General features: G+C 36.0%; 2 protein-coding genes across 2 annotated transcripts; both read left to right on the forward strand.

The window, feature by feature from the left end:
- Positions 1 to 2,826: 2,826 nt before the first annotated feature.
- LOC128858641 (uncharacterized) lies at positions 2,827 to 4,222 on the forward strand. Its single transcript, XM_054095071.1, has one exon. The coding sequence runs from the start codon at positions 2,848 to 2,850 to the stop codon at positions 4,111 to 4,113; it is 1,266 nt and encodes a 421-aa protein (XP_053951046.1). The 5' UTR covers positions 2,827 to 2,847; the 3' UTR covers positions 4,114 to 4,222.
- Positions 4,223 to 6,281: 2,059 nt separating this feature from the next.
- Positions 6,282 to 7,258, forward strand: LOC128858643 (uncharacterized). The gene is made up of 2 exons (XM_054095084.1): positions 6,282 to 6,524; positions 6,641 to 7,258. Exons 1-2 carry the CDS (start codon positions 6,383 to 6,385, stop codon positions 7,201 to 7,203), a joined length of 705 nt encoding a protein of 234 aa, XP_053951059.1. The 5' UTR covers positions 6,282 to 6,382; the 3' UTR covers positions 7,204 to 7,258.
- The last annotated feature ends 5,111 nt before the right edge of the window (positions 7,259 to 12,369 follow it).

The following is a 12,369-nucleotide window of genomic DNA, read 5'->3' on the forward strand; positions in this document are numbered from 1 at the left end:
TTTTCGTGTTTTTACTGTTTTGGATTGTTTGGCATTAGGCGGAGCAGCGAGAAAGAGCTTAGGGGGCGTCCATAAATTACGTGAGGTGTTTTTTTCAATTTTCTGTACCTCCCTCCCCCCCCTGATGAGATGTCGTGAGATTTTATTCAACCCCCTCCCCCATCCCCCAATCTCACGTGAGATTTTTCAAAATGTGGGTTTCTTATGTAAACGCGTTAGATTGTTATTGCTCGCCTGTGCTCTGCAACTCTTGTGATAGATGAGAAGTAAATACCGCATGTACTGCAGCATATTTTCTCTAAATCATCACGTATACTTGGGCAATACAGATGATAAGGCGTGCTGATAAAGGCATTCAGCGGTTGAATCGGTAGGCGTATTAGAAATGGAACAAATGACTTTCCGTCATGTTCTTTAAGGTCCGGAATTATCAAACGTCAATCAACCAAAGTGATAGGGTATGGAGGTGGCAGAAAACGGTCGAAAAGAATCATATGCAGATCACTCCGGCGTGGGCTGCAGCAGTTCTGATCAAAAATTAAAAACAATTTCCCTTTGTAACTCTTAATAAAAATTTGTTGACATTCGCGCTCGTTAAAAAACTAAAAAAATAAAATAAAATAGGCACGCATAAAAATTTGATATGAATTAACTGCAATATACCTGGAGTAAATATTGGCTCTCTCTAAACAAAGAAGGTTGGAACCTGTCCGTGTGTCGCTGCCACTCAGCTCGTACGCTCTTGTTCATCGAGTCGCGCGTTCGGCTGATAGTGGCGCGAAAACAAACGACGGGCTACACTGTACCGCAAATTCAGATTAAATTGAGCTATTTGGTATAAAACAAATATGGTGGTTTGACAGTAGTAATGTATAACGTCGAAGTATGAATGAAATTATTTTCTTTCGAACGAATTAGTGAATGATCTTAATCATACTACGATTACGCTTGAGATTAAATCTTAAGCATGTACAATCTGGATAATGGACCAAAATAGTATAATTTTTTTTTATTTCAATTAGAAAAAAAATTGCGTGATATTTTCCGAGACCCCCCTCTCTCCAACGTAAGATTAGATGAGATTTGACTCGACCTCATCCCCCCTTAAACATCTCACGTAATTTATGGACGCCCCCTTATTGCAAACCTTAGCATTTCGTACGATATTGACTGGAGAGTCGGCAGCGGCTGCAGCAGCGGCAGCATAAGAGGTAGATGGAGCAGAAGAGAAAGATGGTGGTGTTGAGTTAGAAACAAGTACTCGATCCTTGTTTTTTGTTGTTGCAGAATTATTGTCGTGTAGTACATGTAAATTGTTCACAACAATTCATTAGCCAAAGCGGGAATAGTAGCAGCGACATCGAGATCGCTAAAGTTTGTGACTAACGGCTTTTACCTCAAACTGTAGTTCTTCTATCTTTTTAATTAGATTTCTCTTGTCGGTTTGCAAAGAGCTAATTACAGCTATCATTTTCTCCTGAGCATATCTAAGAGATTTAATTTCGTCGAAAACAGCTTGCAGGTTGATTTCTTGCTTGCTGCACTCCGCTGATGGATTCGGTCTTACGGGTACCGAAGTAGCTGGAAGCGATGAAATATTGGTGGTCCCAGAAATATTTTCATTGTTGTTGTCTGCATCTATTGGCGGAGAAACTGAGCGAGGCGACAGTAGGATCGAATTACGGCGCGCTTTTGTGCATTGTTTACAACAATACTGCTTATTTAATATATTTTCAGCAGGTACTCAATGTCAGCAGGCAATAAATTTTCACAAGGAAGATGGTAAAATTCGCTGCACTTAACACACTGATTTTTTTTGTTTGGCTGCCCACGGTCAACCTTTTGACCGCATATGCATGGCATTGTGGATAAAAAAGTGTCCAAGTAAAACGATAGGTTAAATCGAGTCACTGTCGCACGAACGATTAGGTATATTACCAATAAACTTAGTTAACGCGGGAGGTCGGAAAAACACGTCCGTTTACGTTCAACGTACTAACGTACAAAAGTAGTTGAAAATTTTTTATTTTCCAAAAAACAAAAAGTGCGAAACAGGTTTTTTACTCAAAAATTCATTACTCAAAAACATCTCATTTTAGCTACTGGGCATTCAGCTGAATTGAAGTTTGAGGTGTCGTCTTGATTTGGAAAAAGTTATAAAAAAAAATACACTTTCTGAAATATTGAATTTCGAAAAAATTTCAATTTTTTTCCTTTTTTGCTAAATAAAAAATTTTCAACTACTTTTTTGCAATTGTTTCCACATTAAGTCGCTCGTGTAAGTAATGACGATCATTTTGAACCCAGAATTATTAAAATCGGTTCATTTTTCACTAAGTTATGGGAATTAAAAAAAAAATATTTTCTTATATAATTAAAAAAAATCGATTTTGAGCCGAAAAACAAAATTGCCGATAACTCTTGAAAAAATTTTTTTCCGGGCGAACAAAAAAATACGTGTCTCATTATTTTGACTAGAGAGCAACATATTTGAGTTACATGGAAATCGAAGAACATGACCCGAATAGCCCGGTTGAATTGAAATGGAAAGCATCTATTACTTTTATTATTTAATATTGATAATCGAACTCATTACTACCGAAGGCTACATATGTGGACTTTTCTAACATAAATTGACTATTGATAACACGAAATGAAAGTGTAAAGAAATATGTTTAAATACAACGACAATAAAATTTATCATTTATTTATATTTGGCTATATTTAAAACTTAAATTCTAATATGAAGACATCGTTCATTCCATCAGAAAGACTGCAGCACATGTACACATACTTACATTTCTTCTACGTTTTCTCCTCTTTACAGCTACTTGAACCGCAAACAAAATGATTTACCATCTTCAAAACAACTCTCATTCCCTCAGGGGAGTCCACCTCATGTGTGTCACGCTAGCCTTGCTGGTTAGCTCATCGATTGCCTCTGGCGGCAGTATTTCGTCGACGCACAAAAATCCATCTCCACAACAACAGCAACAACATTTGCCTAAACCACAGCAACAGCCACAGCATCAACAATCACAGTCTCCCGAGCTTCATCAAAGTATGCATCAACAAAACACCAACTTACAAATACGCCCACATGAGCAACATGAACGTTTGACAGCGCTACCGCATGTACCAACAATATCAAGTAGCAATAACGATGCGGCTAATCAGGAGTACGCAATGAAAGATGTTGGCGTCGATGAGGAAATGCATGATCCGTATCAATATTTAAACGACTTGAAGGTTGAACCACGTTTGACTGCCGGAAATAGTATGCCTTATACGCCATCCAATCAACCGCTTACGCACATGCCAACGATGCTGACCAGCTTTCCCTATGCACCTTATAATCAGTTTGGCAACGCTTTATCACCACCTTTGGCGACACCTCGGCTGGTGCCTTTCTTTAGCTATCCTCAGCCGGTTTTAGTACCGCTGCCTATGTACTTTGCGCCCACCGATTTACTTTATCCAGGTTACACGGGCACAAGCAGTGAAATCGACGAATCTATGTCACGCGCTGTTGGTGACCAAAGAGCAGAATCTTCTCATTTCGACTCCTCGCCAACTTCGGGGTCCAGTACACCAACGGCGCGCAACTCACAAATCTTTATTATGCGTTTCGCCCCAATGCCGTATATGTTTATGCAAGGCTTGGGATTTTCACCCGCTCAACCAACTCTTTCAGCCTTACAACCGTATACTGCATTGCCTACTTTTAGCCCGATTTTGAATATACCCTTGAATTTCATGGTGAATGGCAAACCGACAAGTATATATCAGATAGGCGGCACACCAAATGATTTTCCTAATTCCGTACAGTTCAATAATGTGAATCCGTTTGGTATACGCCCTCCCGCAACGTCATCGCAACAATTTTCACTAGCTGCCGCTAACAGACCAACTGCCGCAGATATTGCCAACAGTTATTCGTCACATGGATCGTATGGCGCGAACACTCCACCACAACCGATTTCAAATTCACTTCAACAAGACTCTAAAATGACGTTACTTAAACGACCGTTCTTCTTCAATGGACGACCCGATGATATCTACACATTACCGAACAACTTTAATTCACTCTACTCGAATTCGGCTTATTATTAAAACTGCGTTATTTTAGGAGAAGAGTATTTTTACTTAAAATTGAACTGATTTTGTATTAAAAGTAATGTATTTAAATTAGAAAAATTGAATTGAATTGAGTATGTTTCAATAAAACGATAAATTATACAAATTTCATAAACAAATATTGAGCATTCATGCCATACATATGTGTGTGTACAAAGTGGCTCAAAATTAATCACCCTTCAATAATAGTTGACAATTAGGAACTAGGCAGCTGCAGTACACAAGCAAACAGACAATGGAGGGCGTAAAGGTCCAAGTAAAGATTTCCATCATTCAAAATATTTTTTTTTATATTTGGAAAAAAAGTTATTCAAAAACCAAAGTGGATGATCAATTTTGCGCCACCTTGTATAATGTGTGTTAACAAAGTCAAAACTACAGTTTCTAATACATTTATGCACTTTTGACCCTCACAAATGAACATTTCGCCGGCACCATTAGCGGCCATGCAGCCCACACCTTAATGCTGCCTCTCCATTTTTAACAGTGGGTACCATGCAATCTTGATGGTATTCCTTGCCAATCCATCGCCTCATGAACATCACACCAGGTGTTTTAAAAAATTGTTTTATAAGATTTGTGTTATTTCAACGAAATTGGACTAGAGTAAGAAGCTACGATTGCTGATATTTTAAAACGATATAAACTAAGCTAACCTCGAAGTTTGATTCATCTGACCACAAAACATTCGACCAATCTTCGTCCGTAAAATGTTTGTATTGCAAGGCCCATTCTAAATGCTTTTCCCGATTTTTTTTTGTAGTCTACGGCATTTTCGGGTTTTTCATCCTCTTAAACTTGCTTCCAGAAGTCTTATCCTGGCTGTTCGACCACTAATGGGTTTTCTAATTTCTTCCGACACAAGCCCAGTGGTCACTTTAGTAACCACATTTGAAATTACTTGTATTTTAGTGGGGTGCCCAATACTGTGTATTATTATCAGAGAGTGAGTAGAAGTATTTATAACTTTTTATTGAAAACTTTGTACTCTGAAATTTGAAAATGCCTCAAAATATTTATTTGAGGTGGAAATGAAAAACTGAGTATAAAGCATTATTATATAAAATGTAAAAAAATTCACCTGTAAATGAAATTTTTCCTGGCCAACTTTTTCTGTCTCACAGTGTAAAAGATGTATGTATATATATTTTTTTTCAAAACATTTTGGAGGTGGGCTATGATTATATGTTATTATAAAGGTTTCCAAAAGGCTTCAAAGAGCTCTGTTACTTTGTGAATTGGGCTTGCTACTAGTTACACTCTACTTAATCCTTGAGGAATGTCAAAGGGTCAGTTTCCCGGTGCATGATTAACTTCGGTAGATTTCTAAACTATGTTTTGCCCTTCAAGGTCATGAATAAAACTTATTTGTGTTTTTGAAAAGCATTGTTAACTCCGCACTGAAATTTCAGTACTTCAGTAGAACTCCTTAAAAATTAATTATAATTATTGATATCGAACTTCTTAAATTTTCTTCTTATTCGAGGAATTTCGCTGTTTATCCCATCAACAGCAAAAATGTGATGAAAATCATTAAAAAATTTAAGAAATAAAAAAATTATAAAAATACTTACAAACAATTATATAAAACATTAAAATAAATTATAAATATATTTTAATACCTAACAAAATGTTTTGTAAAAATTTAAATAGCAATGTCGAAAAAATATTTTTTATTTACTTTTGCAGTAGTTTATTATTTTTCATTAATCCATTATTCTGTATTAATTTAATCTTTCGCATTAATTTAACATACTTCAATCTTATCAAATGAGTCTAATGGATACTTTTAAATTTGATATGTCTCTTATCAATTCAGTTTTGCAAAAAAGAACGTAAAAAGAAAGTTAACTATTTGTAAAAAAATTCAATAGATAACCTACCATAACCCACCCACCAAACTTTCTGGCAATCATTTAACAGCTTTTCTGCCAATAAATTTGTCACTCGCCTTGAATATAAATTCAACTTGCAGCTGGAACTAGCATTTCATACAAATCGCTAACCGTTAAGACTGCATCGCAAGTGTAAAGTCACGCCGAAATTGGTCATAAAATTAAAAGCATTTTGCCGTAGCATTGGAGCGCACGTGAGCTGCAGTAAATACATTTATATGCATTAGCACATAAATTGCATAAGTCAACAGCAAGGATTGTGTAGAATTTGAAAGTGATCGAAATTGTTGTATGTAAACCTTTGAAAGTGAAAATAAATTTTTGACGAATATTAACAAACGGCGAATACGATGTGCATCAGGCTTAGCTCGCTCATTCTACTCCTCATTGTGGTGCTGCTGTGTGTTTGCGCAGAGACTGATGCCAAAAAGTGGCGTGCACATTTTAACAAGAACAAGAATTCTCCAAAAATGTCCGCCACTTTTCGTACAGGTTAGTGTAATTATTCCTGAATTTTACATACATAAATTAGTAGACAAACATAAACAAATGTGATATATGTGGGTATAAATGTGAATTTGACGTATTTTTACCGCTCTCTTTGCCAGTGCCCCCCAAGCGCAAAACAATGCCAAAACATCATGTCGCACCGCACAAGCGAAACCCGAAAATGAACTACTATCATACCCTGCCTACAAGTTGGCCTACTCATTTTGCCGACCCATTGCCACCTACCTACTACTTAGGCTCAAGCTATCCACGCTGGCGCTCGTTTCTCACATCCCCAACGAGGACAACAAACACTTTAAGAAAAATGGATCTAGTGCCACCATTTTTGCCCCTTTCATTCGGAGCACATCAAACGCCAATGCATCGCGCCGACGAATTCGATTCCAGTAGCAGCACTTTGCCAACCCCATCTTTGGTTGACATGAGCGCCTTCAATGCCGCCTTTGCCGATGGTCTATTTGACACAGAGTTGACGCATTCGTCTGCAAGTCCTGAGTTTCTACAACCGGAAATATCGTTAGGTGGATGGAAGCCAGTCGATTACAAATCATTTATGGCCGATGCAGATTTCAGTCTCTTGAACGATCAGATGGGTCTGAGCCGTCGGCTGGATATGGATGGGCTTATGTACAACAATCCATTTGAAGCACATTTTATTTGATCGATTGTTGTTATTCGATTATTTGAAAAATTATAACAAATTTAATATGTTAATTATAGAAAAAACAAAATTCGAATAAAATAATTAATAAAATAAAGTTTAAGAAAGTTGTTGTAGTATTAAAAACACGTATTTTGAATTATCTGTCTATTGACATAGTTTATGTGTGTCTATTATGAGTGATAAATGATATGTGCCACGTGTTCCATGGGCCCACACTTGTGAATGTCGATTTTTCGGAAAATGTAGATATTTAGATTTTAGATATTTAGGATATCTATATCTGAATCTATATTTCGTGAGGAGTTGTTTGTCTCCCATCGGACGCGTCCCCATATGGCGAATTGGGAAATGCCATGTAGATATGCGTGCCAAAACAAGCACACACCTGGGAGAGACACCTATCACCAAGCTGGAGTAGGCGAACTAGCAACCTACCTATCTGAAACTTCTTATGCTAATGAATCGTCAAATTTACTACCTCGGATTTCGACGGCCTATGCACCAATAAGAGCTAAAGGAAAAAACATATACATACGAGGTGTTTTCAAGAAGTATCGCGAATTTTGTGTTTTTTCAAAAAATATTTATTTATTCATTAATATCTATTTTGCCCCCTTCAAAGTAACCCCTTAAGATATTATGCACTTGTGCCAACGTTTTTTCCAATCTTCGAAGCACTTCAAAACATCATTTTTTTATCTCGTTCAGCTCCTCCTTCGATGGGGTCTTCAGTTTCGGGAACCAGAAAAAGTCACAGGGGGCCAGATCTGGGGAGTACGGTGGCTGTGTGTGTTTTTGGCCACTTAGTGTATTGTTTTTGGCCAAAAAGTCGCGCACAAGCAACGATGTGTGAGCAGGGGCGTTATCGTGATGCAAGAGCCAATTTTTGTTCTTCCACAAATCCGGGCGTTTCTAACTTGCAGGTAATATTCCTTATTGACTTTTTTTCCCTGTGGCAAGAACTCATGATGCACAACGCCCCTCCAATAGAAGAAATCGGTAAGCAACACTTTTACATTCGACAGAACTTGGCGCGCTTTTTTCGGTCTTGGTTTATGCGGCAGCTTCTTTTGAGATGATTAAGCTTTGGTTTCCACGTCATAACCATAAACCCACGATTCGTCTCCAGTTATGACCCTCTGGAGTAAATTTGGATCGTCGCGGACAGAGTCCAACATCTCATTAGCAATGTTCATGCGATGCTGCTTTTGGCCGAAATTGGTTTTGGTTCGAATTTTGCGGCGACCCGTCTCATGCCCAAATCATTGAAAAAAATTGAGTCGCACGAGCCAATCGATGTGTCTAGAACCTCAGCAACTTCTTCACTTCATCAATTTGTCGTCTGCTGTTAACGATAAACGTTGCTTTGGGCCAAAGTAGCTTCTCCGTATGACACAGTCAACATTCGGAATGCATTCGCGCATTTAATTTCGCTTTTCACACAAAATTTGATACAGGTTCTTTGATCCATCTTTTTGAATAGGTAAAAATCGAAGACGAGCCGAAACACGTGCAAGCAAAGCAACTGTCAACAATTAATTGAACATTCAAAATGGCCGAAATCGTCGGCATAACTGAGAGACATGAGTACCAACATATCGCCAGAAAGGGGGAGCTTGAGCCGAAACTAGTGGTATCACAATGGGCCTTCAGGCCTAAGTGAGCATCAACCATGGACAATGGAAACTTTCTAACCATAAACCAATCTAACCTTAATGTGTGGATAACGCAACCCGCTGACGATAAGCGCTTTTCCAAATGGATTTTCGAAGATAAATGTCCCAAAGCCATTACAGCCGAGTACGGAAGGAACCAACGAGCATTGGTGAGCATTAATGTCTTTTTTTCTTTTTTTGTATTGTATAATGTAGATTTTCTACATCTGTCAAACGAGATGACACCGTGCATATCTGATTCCTTTATGCTCAAGTCAGGCCTCTATACTATGTTCATATGTTGGCGTGGTGTGATAAAAATCGATTTCTCTTAAAAACTAAGAAGTGCAAATTTTATTTCTCACTTTGCACACAATTTTATCTCTGGGTGTTATCTTTATTTCAAAATGCCTATTTGTTAGGCAATTAAATTACATCATTGCTGAGTTTAATGCGTTTTACTTGCCATCTTTTGGCGTTTTGGTCTGAACTTAACTGATCCATACATTTGAAAAAGTTTAAATTTACTTGGTACAGCCTGAGTTAGAATATGCGGTCTGCATATGGAAACCAAATTACCTTTGTAACATTAATAGACGTGTTTAAATGAATTTTCTTCGTTTTGCTCTCAGATTGTTAAATTTCACTGATCCACTAATTTTGCTTCGTTTTTGTTATTATAACTAGGACAATCCACTCGTCAGTTCTTTTAGGTCGTATTTACTTTCCTATACCTCATAAAAATCTGTGCAGTAAAGATCTTTTCTTTTTGAATCGAATTAAAACTGTATTAGTATATGTATCTTAGATATACTCCTATATTTAGAACTTTGAGAGAATTTATTATTTGATTGGCTATTTGTGCACAGCGTCCTGAAGAGATCTATTGTGTAGCCATGTAGCCCATATATATAGCCCCATGAGAGAATTTAATCAAGCTTCAAATTATTGAGCTAATGATTTTTCGTTATTTACGAAATATTTCAAATTATCATTTAATGAATTATTTAAATATATATTAATTATGTAATTTTATGTGTTTAGTCTGCAAGAAATTATGTGCATACATAATAATAAATAAAATAAATAAAAATGTATAATTGTTTAATTTAAGCACTACACCTTTTCCAAGAGTACATCAGAAAGCGTCAAATGTACTTTAAGACAAACATTAGCACTCTAGTTACATTTGGTCCGGGCGTCATCCAACAAAGCCTTTCGTACTTGGAGCGACTTACTGACGAGGTAAAGCGACAGTTGTTGGTGACGATTGTGGCAGAGCCATTCAAAATTCTACGACTTTTCATCCAGATATACTATCTTTATTAGATGTGCCAGTTGGCTTAAAATTCGAATATGCGTTAATTAATTAATTGCTTCATTCTTAAATAGACATAGCAAACAAACTACTTACGTGTACTTGAAAAAAAAAAAAAAATTTAAAAATTAAATATATTTAAAGTCACTAATACAATATGTATACTATCTAAATAATTACAATGTGTAGTATTTTTCGTCTTGTGAAGCACTTTGAACATCGTGAAGAATATTTTATGTTTTCTGAAGTATTATTGGAAAAGGTCCAGATTCTAACTTACCCCACTTATAAAAAATAAACCTAAATACAAGTCCACAATTCAGCAAAAAGTATTATGTAAGTGTATATGCATATGGATATATCCACTCCATTTGGCATCCCAATAAAAACGTATCGTATTGCATTCATGGCTGCGAACGTGTTAATAAACAATGTGAAGTGATAAACAAGTATTTGTTGTACGTGTGAATATTATGGCAAAACATAGCATATTTCTAGGCAGTAGTGAAATCCAATAATAAAAGTCGTAGGATGACAGTATCGAGAATAACTGAAATAAAACATTGACTAATTTCGAACAACGGGTTGCATTTAAAGTTCATAAAAGTTCTAAACTACTTATTAATTATATATTCACATATGTATGAATATTTGTAGTTCAAGCTTTTGGGTGAGTATTTTTAAAAATTTACTCTTGTGTAAGGATTAACCCTTTGCGCTCGAGTGGCGACTCTCACTCGCCGCGATGTTTCATGCAGCAACTCGAACGGCGAGTGAGAGGCGACAGTGTTTGTTTAGACTAGATTGCTTTATATCCAGTTCATAGAAGCTCACTATTGGTTTATGAGTAGGTACCTCAGCTTTTTATGCCTTTTCATAGGAAGTTTAAAGTATACTGTATATACTGTTTTTCACTCATTTTAATCACTCATAAAGTTTTAAGGCCATATAAAAATGGAAAATAGCAATGTGATTAGCTCAAGTGAAGATGAGTTCGATTTTGAACTGCTTAGAAACATATCTATTCATGGTGAAATTGGTGGTATATCAAGTGAGAACAGTGATGAAGATAGGTATAAAACGAAAAAAAATTTTTACCCCTATTTCCTAAAAAAAAGAATTATTCATAATAAAAACTAAAATTTAGAATGTAAAGTAAGTGGAATAATATATATAAATTCATCACAAAATAACAACATTCAAGTTAAAAACTTTATTAATTCTATTAGTAAACCAGTTGAAGAATTCTTTTTTTAACATAAATATAAAAAGATATAATTTTATAAGTTTTAGTTTTCTGTTTCTGTATGGGATAGCTCTCTATATTGCAGTCCAATTTCCTTCTATTGTATTTGTATAAACACCTGTAGCCCTATTTTTGAACTCTCTTGAATAGTTTACGGCAAAATGTAAATTTCCAACTTGATCAAGGCCAAAATATGTCTTCCATATATCGGTTTAAAATATAACGCTTTCGTATGTTAATCTGTATATAAATTCATTGCATTTACCTATAAGACACTCGTAAAATATGCGCAAAATCGTCTCGAGTTGCTGCTCCATTCGAACGAAAAAGTCGTCGAGCGCAAAGGGTTAAAATAATTCAAATACGTTGGTTGCCTGTGCAACGAAAAGTGGGATGCCTCAAAGGAAGTAAGTAAAATGGCAAGGTCCGCATTTTTTAACACCAAATTTACGAGGGTTGATTATATATAAAAAACTGTTCCAAGTAAATTGAAATATTGTAAAAGTTTATTATTAAAAACTTTAGGGCAAACATTTTTTACATATAACATATAACCTCTGTTTTCAAATACAAAATTGTGTTAAAGGTCCATAATTTTGATTTTTTAACTGCCCATTCCTTATTCAAGACTCTGCGAGCTTCAAGATCGATGCATGATTATATATGTATATGCCAACATGCCTTCGACAATAATCAATTTGAAAGCACTACATACTTACCGAAACAAAAAATAATATACCTTTTAGCATAGACAGTTGGACCCGAAATCTCTTTGAATACTATATAACCTGGTAATCTACCAACACCTCTACCTTCTTTCAATGTTTTCCACAAAGTCCCATCAGCAGCTTTTTCGATGGAAATTTCTTCATTGCAAGATGTGTCATGTTATTGACATTCGTTTAAATTATTAATTAAATTAAAGAATCAGAAATAATCATCGC

This window comes from Anastrepha ludens, chromosome 2 (genome assembly GCF_028408465.1).
Source record: "Anastrepha ludens isolate Willacy chromosome 2, idAnaLude1.1, whole genome shotgun sequence".
NCBI lineage: Eukaryota > Metazoa > Arthropoda > Insecta > Diptera > Tephritidae > Anastrepha > Anastrepha ludens.